This window comes from Argentina silus, assembly GCF_951799395.1.
Source record: "Argentina silus genome assembly, chromosome: 11".
Taxonomy (NCBI): Eukaryota; Metazoa; Chordata; class Actinopteri; order Argentiniformes; family Argentinidae; genus Argentina; species Argentina silus.
The window spans coordinates 21,044,999-21,061,582 of record NC_139665.1 but is presented as its reverse complement, the minus strand read 5'-3'; the positions used below and the strand labels follow the sequence as shown (position 1 = coordinate 21,061,582).

Genomic DNA, 16,584 nt, shown 5'->3' with positions numbered 1-16,584 from the left:
GGACGTTCTAGTTGTGACGCATCTACGAATTTCGACAAATTGATCTACGCCTAAATAAGACTGACGGAGGGAATTGTGCATATGACCTTTTCAAAACTATGTTTACTTTTATGTTGTCACATTATCACACGGTGCTACAAAATGATTCCGTGCTGGTGGTTCCGTTTTTTCAAACGGGTAAAATTATAGACCAGTCCATCCCCGTTTATGTGAGATATTGGGAAACCTGACCTTGGCAAACCCTTGTTAGAATTATAAGAGCTGTTATGAGGTGTGATACTCTGACTGTATTATACTTTTGTGAACTTGGCATAGGCCCACCATGTAAAAAATCTGCATTTTGTCATCGACATGATAACTCGGACTGCTTTAATGTGCGTAAAAGCACACCTGGGGATTTTGGTGGACTGTTGTACCGCAGTCTTTTGAAATTGGCTTTTATTTTGCTTTCCAGCGATAAAGAGGAACCTATTCAAACAACTGTTATCCGTCAGCATGGCTTAAACCGTAACCTTATAGACCTATAGTCTATAGCCTATAGTACGTGAAGGTAGCCTATTTGCTTGGTTTTGGGGATTTACTCACGAACCCCATTGCTTTTGAACGCAAAAGACACGCCAAATCCTCATAGGTATGGTCATCTTACAACGCCGCATTTTTCTACATTTAATTATCTGCACTGGGAGATGTTTATCGTTCTCTTTGCATATCACGTGGCCCGTCTTGGCCAATGAAGGCGCGACCTTGCTGTACCCAGGCGCGTCAGAGTCGCTTACTCTCTCGGAATCAGTATCTCCTGTTTTCAGTCTCAGTGCTTTTTAAAAAAGAGCCAGAAGCCTCAATGTTGGATGCCGTGCTATGTCAACGTCACTGCTTCTCCGTCCTCGCTGGGTCGACCCGTCGGTGATGTTCCTCTACGACAACAGCGGCGGTTCCGATGATGGGAGCAAGAACATGGACGGTGGTGGTTTTGCGGGAGGTAACTTTGCGGCAAACCAATGCAGAAACCTAATGGCGCATCCCGCGTCTCTGGCGCCGAGCACCGCGTACTCGTCGAGCGACGTGCCCGTCTCGGGTATGGGTGAACCAGCGAAGCAGTGCAGCCCTTGCTCAGCCGCGCAGAGCTCCTCCAGTGCGTCCCTGCCCTATGGATACTTTGGGAGCAGCTACTACCCGTGCAGGATGTCGCATCACAGCAGCATAAAGTCGTGCGGCTCGCAGCCCCCCTCTGCGTACGGGGATAAGTACATGGACACGTCCGCCTCAGGCGACGACTTCACCTCCCGGGCGAAAGAATTCGCCTTCTATCCAAGCTATACCCCAGGTCCGTATCAGCCAGTTCCCGGTTACCTAGATGTGCCCGTAGCGGAGCCCAGACACGAGCCCCTGCTGCCTATGGAGAGCTATCAGCCGTGGGCTCTTAACACAAACGGGTGGAACGGGCAGGTCTACTGCGCCAAGGATCAGCCCCAGCCCGGCCACATGTGGAAATCCTCCATACCAGGTATAGGAAGAGAATCCAAGTTTTTACGCAATGAGTCAGCCAGCTTTCCTCAATGTGTTTTATTCCAATGTTGCGATTTGTTGGCCGTAATGCATTATTCATAATGGTTAACTTATCGGTAAACATGTTTTATTGTGTGTTTGTGTGTGTGTTGTGTAAATTCGTTGGAATATGTTTGACTTTTATAACACTTTTTTTTCCGTTTTGGTCTAGACACGGTGTCTCACGCAGGGGGAGACATGAGCTCCTTCAGACGTGGAAGAAAGAAGCGCGTGCCATACACCAAGGTGCAACTGAAGGAACTTGAGCGCGAGTACGCTGCCAATAAATTTATCACCAAGGACAAACGAAGGAGGATATCTGCGCAGACGAACCTGTCCGAGCGACAAGTCACTATATGGTTTCAAAACAGACGCGTTAAGGAGAAAAAGGTTGTCCACAAAGTGAAAAGCATCAGTTCGTCTTGAAAGACAAATAACAATAGGAATGATACTAAACACACACACACACACACACACACACACACACACACACACACACACACACACACTGCAGGCTCTTCACGCTTTCGATGAGAACAACGGACTCCTTATTTTCACACCGAACACGATTGACAAACTATGCCAAAATGGAACATGAACTAACAAGGAATTGCATATATATCTTTGGAACGAAAATGTTAAAACACTGGACCTTCTGGTCCATCTTCTCTCCATGATGTAACATATTGTGAATAGTGTGAGGAGCCTGAATCAAGGGGAAGGGGCGTATAATTTTTTGCGACTGTATGGCATGCAGTAACCTCAGCTCAGGAAAACAGACACTCGTCAGAGAGGTGTGTGTTTCACCATTGATTTCATCTGCAGTCGTACCGAGTGAGGAAAAACATTCGAAAATCCACAGGAAGTGACGGCATTTAAGATGATAGCTTTTATTGTTAAATATGTATCGAGTCAATTTCTCTTCACTACTCACGTGTTTAATTTAAAATAAGTTTAGCCTCAGCAGATGGTTTCATGCTCTCACTCATAACGGATCCATGGTGCAATCCTCTTTAGGTCTATATGCATAGATAATCGTCTGGGAAATGTGTGTCCATTGAACCTTAGCTTGTGTGTATTCATGTTGTTGTACATAAAAGTATATATGCCGACAAAACAATATAGTATTTCAAGGCTATCTGTGTGTCTGTAAAACGTGTCGGTGTAAAAATATTGACACAAAAATCTGTCCCAATAAAATGGACATTGTTGAATCATATGACGACCTCTATTTTGAACATGCACTAAGTCCTTAAAAGCCAAAGAAAACTGTTTTTGGTCTGACCTTTACGCCAATTGGCTTGCATATATATATAGGCTAGCTTTTCAAATGTAAAAGGCCATACTTTTGTTTAGATTAATCCTAGATGCAGAAGCAAATTACATTTTGTTACTACAATAGTTATCGATTTGCTTGTTTAGTCGATTCTTTACTTTCCTCTCCATATCTTGGGTGCAATGGCATTACGAAATGTTTAAGTCTATCGTGAGGAGATCGAAAATGTCTCACTTTGGTGAGAGATAGAATAATGGAGTGTTATTTGAAAAGACTGCAGAATTATAGGCCGACATCGCCATCTAGTGATGAGTCTGTGATCGGCTCTTTAGTTGGTATGTAGGCCAGACTGGTTTCCTACTACCTACTAATACCAATCACCATAACCACCAGTGATGATGATTCTGATATAATAACAACAATAACAATAATAACGACAATAATAATAATAATAATAATAATAATAATAATAATAATAATAATTATTATTATTATTATTATTATTATTATTATAAAAATAGTTCAACACGGAAATATTGGGTCACAATATTTGGAAACATGTTCATTTGTAGGCTGAACACGAACGTTCCCCCAAAACCGTTTTGTTGAAATTATTGTCTAAGACTTAGGCGACTATTGGTAAATAAGCCCATGTAGCTATGTAAGCTACACTAAGTAGGCAAATCAATTACAATAAAAATGTCCAGAAATAGAGAGAGGTCTAGAGGCCTACTTGGAAAAATCTACGTTTTACGACATTCGTTCATTCATTTGTTTAGCGTATCGTCATCCTGGATTTTCTGGATGTTGAGTGAATATTTTCTATAATATGTCACATTATTAAGGAAATAGGCCTATGTATATGGAACTTAATAACTTTTCGTGTTTTCATCACTTTTGTCTCAAGTGCGGGCACCAAATTATAAGACATGCATTTGCTTCCAGTGCCATTTACGTAGACCCTATATTATAACAAATCTTCTAGTGTGTGTTTTGAATGGGTTAGATATACTTTGTAGGCTACACGTCTGCACTGTGAATTAGTTCAACGCAAAACTATGGGCACATGGGTCACGCTTTTAGGGATTACACAGGAGTAGGCCTAACAGCCCTCAGTAAAAAGCCAATTTTAGTCTCCACTCGTTGTATTTGTAATCTGATTACTGTATGTTATTCACTTACTTTGAAATTGCCTAAGCGTAAGTGTTGTTGATATCGAGAGAGAGTCTCAACATTTTATTTTGCTGATTTTGAACAGTCTCGTCTCCCATCGTGAATAATTGTCATTTAACATTGTTGAAATTATCATTTGTGATATTGAGCAACTTCACCAAGAAAATATAGATTTGCTGCACGTGATTCAGGGTGATTAGATCTCAAGTGGTTCCTTGTGGTAGCCTACTAGAAAAGTAGAACATGGTCTAATGGTCATTTCAATTCATGATATTTAAATACAATATCCTTTATTCAAAGATTGATTAAATACCTGATACCTAATGAGATTATACAACTTTCATTATAACTAAATATAACTAAATAGAAGGCTGTTCACTATATTGTAATCGCAAACAATTTATTTGTAAACATGTATACAGTATAGCTTTGAAATATGTTTCATACTCATGGGAAGTGATCAGGAATCCGCGCGCGTAACTCCGACATTTACGTAAGTCTTGGATTCACGTCAATGGGAAATTTGGTGATGATTCGATTTACGCAAGCGAATCTCAAGTAAGGGTTCCACCCTTAGTACTTGCATGATGAGGTTTGATTGTACATTTGAAAGTGGTCACATTTTCTGTCAGCGTCATCTCTAAACATTATATCAAAGCAAGCGGCCGGCCAGCCATTTGGCTCAAAATCGATCGTAGCCTATAGCCTACAGGAAAAGCAAACTAACAGGAAATGGCTTTTTCATTTCCAGAACCTTTAGCGGATGCCAGTAGCTCCTTGTCATTATCGTGAATGTCAGGCTATGGACATTTACAACATTCCTTTTAAGATAAAGAAAGAAAATAATCAAATTATAGAAATAATCGTACAATAAATTGTACGGTTACGCCTAATGAACACATTTGCATGATGGATTATGCAAAGATTGTATTATTAAGAGATTTAAAAACATTTTCTCCTGCTGCTTAAAAGCTCTCATCACAGATCAGTCAGTTCTGGGCATACACAAGTCTGGCTATAGGCCTACATATTTCAACTGAGATTAAATTGTTCCCATAAATATATAATCCAAGTTGCTGGTGAGACAGAGGCAGTTATGTATGCATGCCTGCAACTGTGCGTTTGAAACCTGCGTTCATTTTCGATCTAGTTTAATTGGAGGGCATGGGATTGTGCTATCCATATAAACAGCCCAAAACAACATCTGTGTGTCACAATAGTCTCTCCTCTATTCATCGCATACTTCTTATACTCCTAATGTCCAAACTCTTCCTTCAATGCTGTTTGGAAAGGAAGCGGGGATGTAAAAAAACAGGGGAAACTATCATCAGCATCATCCCTGCCCATGACTGTAGTATTTGAAAGATACCGTGTAGGTGTTTGTACCCGGGTCTCCCGCGTGATAGATATGGGCAAACTCATTAAGCCAAAGTCCAGACATTAGCTCCGTGTGCCAAGCCATGTCTTCAGGTCTGAGGCATGACATGTCAGTAGTAACGTGTGATCTGTCACATATTCCAAACCTGTCATCCTCCAAAAAAATACAGTTGGAATAGTAGCAACAGCTGTATGCTTGTTCGAAATGTTTGTTTTACACCGTCCGTTCTCCACTAGTGTATCCAAACTGTGCATTCATATGAAATGCCCAAGCAATTGAAACTTAGTTAAAACTCTGTTAACTAAACACGGTTAACTTAACTGCTCATATACATTAAATAGGCTGCGTAGTATTTGCTAACCATTTAGAAACATGCATAAGGTCACAGGCTTTATATGATACGCTACAGACAAATTATATAGTATTAATTACTGACAAAACAATCTGATAATGTAACATAATTAAAATAACATAACAATGGACAAAATAATTTTGAACAGTTGAATAACTGTCAAAGTTATGATTTATTATGCATTAGGCGACATTATCTCTCTTATTATTCCTACGTCGATTAGACATCGGCCATGTCTGAATGCTCATACTGCCGACTGATTACTTACATACTATTTGGACCATGGCCGTGTCTGAATCATTGCAGGCTCATACTACAACCTATAGCCGTTTTCTGTATGCAATATTAGAAAGTTTTGCAGCATGCGAAATGTAGCGAAATTGTGAATGTATAAAATGCCAAGATGTCATACTAGACTTTCAAGTACACTCAAAATGCCAGGTTGGCATCTTAGATCTCCATGTAGGGTGAATTCACTGCACACTATTCAGGAAGTCCTTTCCGATTTTAGTCCCACAATTCAATGGAGCAGACAGAGAGGTGGGCAGTAGCGAAATTGAACCAATTACCAATGAACAATAATGTTTGAGATATAGGTGAGGACTTCTCAGTATAAATGAGATGTAGTATGTTGAAATGTGTTGCTTACTGCATAAATGTTCACTAAACAGTATGGCCTAAATACATATTATGTAGTAAGGTTAGTATGTACTATATACGTTAAGTAATCAGTAGGCAGTATGAACATTCAGATACTGCCCATAACTCATATTGAAGTAGTGGGCACTGCGACCCTGCGCCAAGCGCTGGACCGACGCAAACACACACGAACGCGCACGCAATAGAGAGAGAGTGTCAAACTGTGGTTGGAAAAAAAACAGGCTGGACTGGATTTCAATCTCGTGACTCTGGTGCTTTCTGAGGCATAGTTGGGGGTTTGCTGCCACCCAAAGGCAAAGGAAGGAACAACAGTCCATGTAAGAAATCCAGGGAGCAATTCAATTTGGCATTCCCCGATGCATAAAAAGAATGATATACATACAGGTTGAGAGAGCTCTACATTACTCACTGTCTTGCTGATTCGAGCTTAATGGCAAATGGGCAAGTGAAGTTAGAAGTACATGATCATCTGTAAATCATTTTTGCTGTGCTATCAAATCATCCTGACGTTTTTAAGGGTTATGGCATTTCACTATTCCATTCCATTTCATATCTGCAGTGAAAATGGCTGCTTTAAATTATTGTCCAGAAAGGTCATATTCCTTGTTTTTGTCTGCTTCCGTGGAAAATTAATTTTGCATTCATTTCAACGACTGTTGGCGTGAAATTATAGAGAACAAACGCACGAAATGAAAATGTCAGCAACAACAACAAAAAATACAGTATATACAATACAATATAGGTTGGATATTGGATATTGCCTATTGTACTAATCTTTTTGTAGGCCTAGTCGGTTAGAGTATCTTCTACATTCCACACGTCTGTTAGCGAAGGTCAATGTAAAGAGCATTGCATTAGCCCCGGCCTTTACGTATACGTCTGTCTCCGCGTAATGGAGGCTACAGCAAGGGGAGTAACCTTCAGCTCCCAGACCATAATATACCTATGGCGTTGACCTATATGACCTGTGATAGTGATGAAAGCTTAGCGTTTGGTCATAAGCTCATAGAGTAATGTACCCAAGGACCTCTGCCAGCCTAACCTGAGACAAGGCCGTCTTTAACAGCGGTCAAGCAGAAGCACTTGACCGAGATTATTTGCAACACGCCTCCATAGGTTCTTCTATCGTGCCATGCCATAGACGTATAGGCCTACCCGTTGAATCATTTGAGTATGCGGGTGGTATTTTCCCCTCAGGCCAAAAATTCACTCTCACTCGTTGGCAATGGGGCTACATTTACAGAAATTATTTATTTTGGGATGAATCAATGTACTCTTAATTTAAGATTTGTCCGTGATAATCTGACACAGTCATGTAGTTATTTCTCAGTCATGACATCATTAGGCTCGAGTTGGTTTACTAAATTATCCATTTGGCTGCCTAAAATAATATATCTGTTATTTTAGCCTATAACGATTATATGCTTTTTATATTTCTATTATTTGTGGACGTTGGTCAATTCAGGCTATTCTGTACAGCTATATTTATATATATTTATAGCTATCGAAAGCCTATTTAGAAGACTAGCCTAATGCGAGGGATTTGTATGGGCCTAGGTTTACCAGTGGTTATATTTTTTTCTTCAACATTGGTAAAGATTCAACGTAGGTCGATATCCCAGACTTCAAAACATCACGAACAAGAACATATTATATGTACTTAAGTTGGCCTATAGTTCCGGTTGCTTTTCTCGTTTTGTAAAGCTTGAATCGTGGGAAACTTTGTTGCGTGCAGTAGAACATAATAGATTACAACATTGTCCTCAATCCTATTCCTGCTATGCAACCGCCGTGCATACGAAGAAATAGGCACAATGATCTCAAATAGTCCTCCACACGAAGAAAAAAAAAAAAAACACATCAATACATATATAGTAAAGTAAATTGTACGAAATTTCCAAAGGCATGTTTTATGAAGAATTCCAGGGAAAATGTGCCTACATTGTAGACGTGATACTAGCCTAGTGTTATTACACTGTTATAACCTTTGCAGACTACAATGGTATCGAATCGAACAAAGAAACAGTGCACATTCCATTTTCATCGCAGGACATTTGAGTAGTTTGAATTGGCCTAATTTAGTCCGATCGGAATACCAGTTGTCACACACCTCTATTATCTACAGTGTAGGAGCTGCCATTCGGAGAATAAAATCCCTTATTCCCAGTGTTACTCAACATAAACAAAAGAGAAGGGCGCAGCTCTACTATATTTCAAATATACTAATAAAGTGTTTTTGTTCAATCATAGAAGCAACCTTAAGGTCTCAATGGCAGTGAATATCACACACGTCTACATGTGTGTGACGTTCGAATGAGAAAATCAAGTTCAAATACAGGAAATAAGTTGAAATAAATTGCATATCTTTCGTTGTAGTGTTGCCGTAGTCCTCAGAAAATAGGCCAAATAGTAAGATTAGGCTATTCGTATTAGTATCACTACTATTGTAGGCTACTTGATCAACACTTTTAGGGAAATATTATACATAGGGAATGATTTGGATACTGACAATTAACGAAGCTAAACGATTGGTACCATGCTGCACAGCGGCATATGACTCCTAGTAATGAAGAGGGAGAAAATATGCTATTCTCAGTTTATTACCGTTCCAACAATGTTTACGCAATGTGTAGCTAACAGTAAATGACGACATGTTCGAATTGTGAGATTTGGCTAAATTTGAAATTTTGAAAAATGTTGAAATAGAGTTTTTGTCAAATTCTCATTCCAAAGCAAAGTCTGTGAATGCAGTCGTTCAATCTCCAACACTGAGTCCCTCGAGCGTTTGGTGTCACCCACTCCCTCTGTCGAGTGCAATTCAAGACTAATAGACAGTCAGTAGGCTACATTCGTTTGAATTGATCCAAGCGATTGTAATGTCACTTTCTCCCATTGACCATGGAGTTGAGTTCTTTTTCCATCCGGTTCTGTTTTCCCCCGTGTGGTCCCGCCTTCTGTCGTCGCCATGGTCCTCGGCCCACATTTCTGTCACCTGTGGATATATCAACAGTTCTTCACTGATTTAAACAAGTTCACGCCTTCTGATATCTTCGTGGATGTGAATTTGTTTTTTAAGTAGCCTATGTGCTTAGCACTGGTTATCCTCTTCTCGCGCCCTCCTCGCTAATAGCCACAGACTTGATAACGGCCTACAACTCAACAGCCAAGGCTGGATATCATTCAAGTTCAATTTTGTTCCTGTCCGGAAATCGGCAGGCTGCTCTTTCTGGTCTTGATTGAACTGACGAAACAAAATATTGAGAGGAAGCATATTGTTTATGAAAATTTAGAGGGCATTCACATTCTTGCTAGGTTTTGTTTTGTTTTGTTTTGAGGTTGTGCATCATAGCCTATATAGTTAGTTTCACGACTGTTTGTGATATTGCCCATACACGTTTTATACCGATACTTTATGAGTTGAATATTTGTGTATATATTTTAAGATTAGGCCTATACCCTTTGGCTGGTCCATGTTTAGAGTTGTATTAACGTTAGTTGAAACGTGAGAAGTGCTACACGAAACCTTATAGTTTATTGAGTTGACCAATTTTAAACTTGTTACACACATTGACATAGGACTACTATCTATGTATTTGCTGCACCACAAGGTCGCACTTAAGTGCGCCATTTTGTTTCTAATGTATTAACTTTAAGGCAAACTTACATAAGCCAACATTAGCTCTTACTCGATTGCATTTCCTGCATTTCCTCAAAATTGTAAAAGACATGGACTAAAGTTACACTCAACAAAAGTAACATGTATTTAAAAAACAATCCTTGCGTTTTGTTATAAAATGATGATACACCTAAATTGAACAACAGAGAAAGAATTAAGGCAGAATTGATCGGCGTTTAAAATATCTGTCGCCGGCAAAGATGGTGTTTATCATCTTTTTATGCAAAACAGGCCTACTATATAGACTAAAACATAACGCCAATGCTCAAATAGTATTGATGTTTTGACCACTCTTTAATAATGTTCACTGAAATTCACGTCTATTGATAATAGTTCAATTATGGTTATCCTTTTCATAGAAAATAGATCTAGTGAAGTGAACGTTTTTACTGTGCGTGAAAGTAACATTGTTTGATTTGCCAATGGGAGAGTCTGTGATTTTAACTTATATGTTGTTGATCATTAGTCTAGTTCTAGTATGAGTATGCTGGTAATATCATTGTGTAGTTAATTAATATTATGGATCAACTGAAAACTACACTGAAAACAGGTTTAGTTGAATGTTAGGGCGACAGTCTCTACGAAGGTTAAGTTCATTTTTAGACTTTGCCCACACAAAGCGCAGAAGACATCGATCCGTCTTGTAACCTAAAGCCACCCTTTCTTTTCCGGATGCACAACACTGCATGCTGGAGCTCAAAATGAATTTGTAATCAGGGAAACTTCATCCGGGACATAACGTGGCCCTAAATGGCGTCTCTAGCCTCCTCTATAAGGCCCAGCGCTGCGGGCGGTGGCCCTCTCCCTCCCCCGAACTTGAAGTCGACCGCACAGACAAAGCTTTGGCGTGGGGGGGCTTTTACGCAGAGATGCCTTCTCGCTTTTGGCCACGAATTAAACCCACAAGAACCAAACAAAGATGTCGTGAATCAAGTGTGTTATGAAACATCTTCCTCCAACATAAAAACAGTTTACATGTAATGTTCAAATGTCTTACTCTTGGTTAATTGTTCCAACTTTAAAGGTTGGCCCGGTTAACCAAATGTGTTCGTAGTCCTATAACAACGTTATTTGTCCATGTACATATAATAAGAGTAATTACAAATCTTACCTGTCCGTGTCTAGATTTTGAATGTTTATGTGTTCGCTATTGTCGGCTCCAGACTTTGAGTCCATGTGTAGGTGGCGACTTCCTATCACGCCTGGTCAGTTTTGTGGTGTCTAGCCGAGGAGAAAAAAGGGCACAGTAGACTACTATAGGAGCTATAAAAACACAGGTCTGTGCAGAGCTGGCTTTGGTTTTCGTGAACACCCTGTGCTCAATTACGGCGTAAAAGCTCCAGCACAAGTCGTAGAATTTGTCTGGATTGACGGAGAGGCGGAGCGTGTGGTCGCAAAGGCACTGGTTTGTTTGTGTCCCTACAATTTATTCAAATAGGAAGCCTATCAACGTGACGAAAGATGACCTGGATTATTATGGTGCTTCTTTTTTAAATAGGGGTTTAGCTCATTCTTGTCGTTTAATAGTGAATGTGATATTTTGAGGTCGTATTACATATGTCCGATGCGTCCTGGAGCCCCGCGTGTAGGCCGGGTGGATTTAGGTAAAGCGCGGCGGGGCCAGGGGGAGTCCCCGCGGTCCTAATCCGTCTTCAGGTCTCTCATTTACAGCACATTAGACTCAGGTTCCAGCCACTCAAAACATGCAATCACTGTGGTCCTTTCCACGAATTTGTTTCAACGTGAAGCACAAGTCACCACGCAGGGAGACATATTAGTACCAAACGGATGGATTCCAAATAAAAAAGGTAGCCTTGCCTACAACACAAAAACTCCAAATGGATAACATCCTTGAATGTGTTACCTTCTATTTCGGTAGTTAGAATAGGGATGTTGTATAGTCATTGGCCTATGTTTCTCCATTATAAATGAAGATGAGAATTTTGAAGTAGGCACATGCACATGGATTCGTGGGGGGAATGTGCCGTTTTAGTTTATGCATAGGCCTACTGTTTGTGAGATACGAGGGGTGTCCGTTAAAATGCATGTTACATTCAATGGCATTCAATTAATATTGAAATAGTGTCCCATCCTTGGCTGTCTTTAGGTCTGTTCCATGAATACAGAAATAAAGATTAACCTTACAAAATACTGGTTGCGAAATAATACATAGCTCTTGAACGTTTTTTATTTTTTTAATTTTTTATTTCTCTGAAAATATTTGGGTTTGAATTACAAAAATATTTGGAGAACATAAAACTGAAAACTAGCCTAACCAAAAAAAGTTGTAAACTCATAGCTATTTCTATTGACATATTATGTCCTGATATGAGTGAGTGAATCGGAGCTCCATACTGCTTTTCCTACTTTTGTAAAGCGGTGGGTGAGAGCAACAAAGTACATTTAGTAAACAAATACACAATCATAATAAAAAAAATACTAATTCAACTGACACCAACAATCAACTCGTGCGCATTTCTATTGGGCCTATCTATTTACATGCTTCCTGCGATCGTATATGATCAATTGATTGGGACTGTCATAAACACAATCGCACGATATTGACAACATTTTAGAACAGCGTACAAAACATCACATTTTCTGAGGTGGAAAGATATATGTCTCCTTGTTTGTTATATCAATACAGCCGTTTGTCGATATAGAATTGTTTGTTTTGGCCTAAAATGTCTGTCTTTGGCCATAATGTTGCTGACACCGACACCTGACTGTGACCAGGCCTAAACACCAAGCGTTACTTGAACATGACCCTGATTGCCAAATGCTGAACTGAAGCAAATGCCATGTTGTAAACTATGACCAAACATCTCAGAGAATTAAAAATTAAAAATACTATTAACATAGACCTACACATAGCATTTGCACACAAAAAAAAACACATTCAGGTGTCATTTGGATTATGATAAGAATTTTGTTTTCATGACTTAATTGTGTTATATTTTCTAAACACATCATCAAACCCTGTGAAATAAAAGGCTTGAGAGAAACACAAATTATACGCGTACCCCCAGATTGATTGTGGAAACGCGCGCAGCATCTGGGAAATTGATATTGAATCAGGTTAATCCTTCGATAGCAGTACGTCATTTGCCTGCATTTTAACAACCAATACAATTATAGTTTTTCCTCTGACTTGCTGCATGTAAGGGAATTCATTTTAGACCGACATGGCGATAAAACACCAATGTCAAGCTTTAGGACAACCAGCAGTATGTCTCTCATTCTCTCTCTCACCCACTCACTCACTCACTCACACACACACACACACACACACACACACACACACACACACACACACACACACACGCACACGCACAATCTCTCTCTCTCACACACACACACACACACACACACACACACACACACACACACACACACACACACACACACACATTCACTGAATAACTCCACATGCTCTCTCTCTCTTTCTCTCTCTCTCTCTCTCTCACACACACACACACACACACACACACACACACCATATATATATATATATATACTCACACGGAAAATCTGTCAATTTCTGCCGTTGGCCACGTGACCCACGCCTCCCTGGAATGGATGGAGATGGCTCTCCACGTCAGCTTACGTCTCAAAATTTCTGCCTCGCGGACCTGCTTCAAAGAGGCACGAGCCACGGCTCTCCAGAGCCATGTTAAGGGCGGCTATAGAGGCGAACCCAAGATAGAGCAGTAGAGTGAAGGAATGATGGATTTTGACGAGAGGGTCCCCGTCGGATCGAACATGTATTTGCCCAGTTGCACGTACTACGTGTCGGCGGGGGCAGACTTCTCCAGTCTCCCCTCGTTTTTGTCCCAGACCCCGTCTTCTCGCCCTATGACTTACTCCTACTCCTCTAACCTGCCGCAAGTCCAACCCGTGAGAGAGGTGACGTTCAGGGAATATGCTGCCATTGACGCGTCCAGTAAATGGGCGCACCGGGGGAACCTGCCCCAATGCTACCCCACCACGGAGGACATGGTGCACAGGGACTGTCTACCCGCGCAGGCGACAGTAGGGGAAATGTTCGCCAAAAACAACCCTGCCGCATACCACCACCACCACCACCACTCGGGCGCAGGCTCCGCGTCTAATTTCTACGGAAATGTGGGCAGGAACGGGGTACTGCCCCAAGCCTTTGACCAGTTTTTCGAGACGGCGTACGGGAACGCGTCGGAAACCCCGTCGTCAAATGACTACTCGGGGGACAAAACGGCCACCAAGCCACCAAGCTCCGCGCCGGAACACGCGGCATCATGTCGGGACACGGAGGGAAAAGAGCCGCGCGAGGATACCAGCAGCCCAGAGTCCTCTTCCGGCAACAATGAGGAGAAATCGAGCAGCAGCAGTACGTATTAAGTCAGCGCCCTAGTTATGAGAGAAAGTTTGCAATCTAGCGCGCTGCTGTTAACATTTTTATATGCTGTTTTATAAGCATATAAGGTTTATAGAGGGCCTGTAGATTTCCCCAACAAAACTTTGTTATAAACTGCTGGATCACGTGCTTGGAATTGAAATTGGCCGTGAAAGACATTGGGGCAGTGATTTTTCAAACACTCCCTAAAGTTTTCAAAAAGCAGCTATTGTTACTGTCAATTCATCATAATATTCCTGGCTTTATATTAGTCCTTCGAATCATAAATGTACTAGTTTCACGGTTTCTTAGCGTTAAAAGAGTACTTGCGTGTAATGACTCTGGTTTTAGGGTTTAGCACTATGAGCCCTTGCGCTAAAGCAATCATCGACTGTGTTTCACCCTTATAGTATTTCTCTTATATCTACGTGTGAAATAATATAATTGATTATGTAGTATCATCATTTAATGCGTTATTACCATTGACATGATTTCATAGGGCCAACTGCATTTTTGCAGTCTTGCATCCTGTCAATGCTCAATAATAGTGTTAATTCGTATTCACAGAAGTGCATATTATTTTGCATAGTCTCATGGTATTTCAATTATTGCATATGATAACTAGGAAAAGGGGAAAATGTAATATTTTTGGTTGGATTAATTAACCTTATACCGTATAATGTTGCTAGAGGCTAGCTAAACGCTTATAGCCTACAGTCTAAAACATTGTCATGGATAATTAACTACTGTTTATATTTTCTGTGACTGGTAGCCTATACTCTTCTCTTCTATGTTTCAGATGGACAAAGAACTCGTAAAAAAAGATGCCCTTATACAAAATATCAGATCAGAGAACTGGAGAGGGAATTCTTTTTCAGTGTGTACATTAACAAGGAGAAACGGCTGCAACTCTCTCGGATGCTGAACCTCACCGACCGCCAAGTGAAAATCTGGTTTCAGAACAGACGAATGAAGGAAAAGAAATTAAACAGAGACAGATTACAGTATTACACCACGAATCCACTGCTTTAGGGTTCGCTGAGTTTCCATACTGACTCGTATTTCCATCTGACGTTGTGGCAGCAACAAAACAACAATGGCCGCAGCAACAGCGATGCTCAACTGTTAATTTCAAGTTCGAGGACAGCAGAATCTCCTGATTTGAAACGTTTTTGAGAATGAGCATGATTTAAAGACACACTGGCGACAGATGTTCTTCAGACTTTGTTTGAAAATACCTATTCGGATATTCTCGCCTCCAAGACTATGTTCTCATGTATATTCTAATATTACTGTGACGCATATTTCGCCTTGTTAATTTTTCTTTTCATGCGGACAGCTTTATCAGTCTATCATTGACATACCCCGTATAATTTGTACGATTTTTGTCTTGTTTTTTCCAAATTATCTGGTTTGAATCATAGGCTGCGTATGGTAACGTGGTAGGGTTTCTGTTGAATGTGTGATGTGTATGTTGAAAATTTGAGGCGGAGGACTTGGTTTGACCAAATAATGAGTCTGCAAACGCGAATTTAATGTGTCTTTGTTATGTGTCTAAGTTATTTATTTTGTTCAAGAACACATCTTACCAACTGAAAAGGTAATGCAGAGAAGTAAGAGGCATTTAGTGTTCCATCTAGTTTAACCGCCAAACCGCCAAACCTCGAAAGCTTTTGCTATTGTCATTGTTTCAAACAAACGCAAAGCAGGATATGCATATTTTCTATAGCTTTGATTACCCCAACCATTTGGTTTTGAATTTCGTATATATGCACGGATAAAGTCATAATCAGACGAATATCAATGGGCAAACAAACCGAACCAGAAATAAGCTTGTCAAAACTACTTGCCGTGGGTTGTATTATGACATACCAGCACTCATACAGGTAATAGAAACAACAGGACCAGATTTAGATAATCTCCATCCGGGTTGTTCAAATAGGACGAAATAATTTTCCATTATGCACAGGTCTTCTTGTTTTCTATTGTAGTGACAAACGTGACATGCGTTTTGAAATGTATTGCCAGGGACATAATATTGGATCGATTGCTTGGTATGCCCAAAATATTCTGTATTATCCTATATTTGAAGATTAAAAATGAAAACAATATGAAGGAATTTACAATTGTGGCTGGTGTTTATATTCCGACT

General features: G+C 40.3%; 2 protein-coding genes across 2 annotated transcripts; both read left to right on the top strand.

The window, feature by feature from the left end:
- Positions 1-819: 819 nt before the first annotated feature.
- LOC310812593 (homeobox protein Hox-A13a-like) lies at positions 820-1,971 on the top strand (the record flags this gene model as incomplete). Its single annotated transcript, XM_083681216.1, has 2 exons — positions 820-1,504; positions 1,718-1,971. The coding sequence occupies exons 1-2, from the start codon at positions 859-861 to the stop codon at positions 1,969-1,971; spliced, it is 900 nt and encodes a 299-aa protein (XP_083537342.1). The 5' UTR covers positions 820-858.
- An 11,806-nt stretch (positions 1,972-13,777) lies between these two features.
- hoxa11a (homeobox A11a) lies at positions 13,778-15,792 on the top strand. Its single transcript, XM_083680426.1, has 2 exons — positions 13,778-14,426; positions 15,232-15,792. Exons 1-2 carry the CDS (start codon positions 13,784-13,786, stop codon positions 15,462-15,464), a joined length of 876 nt encoding a protein of 291 aa, XP_083536552.1. The 5' UTR covers positions 13,778-13,783; the 3' UTR covers positions 15,465-15,792.
- Positions 15,793-16,584: the final 792 nt, after the last annotated feature.

Excerpts from the sequence above, each read along its gene's own strand:
- hoxa11a (XM_083680426.1), top strand. The coding sequence starts at position 13,784 with ATGATGGATTTTGACGAGAGGGTCCCCGTCGGATCGAACATGTATTTG. Across the intron at positions 14,427-15,231 it reads GGAGAAATCGAGCAGCAGCA|ATGGACAAAGAACTCGTAAA; the intron begins GTACGTATTAAG and ends TCTATGTTTCAG.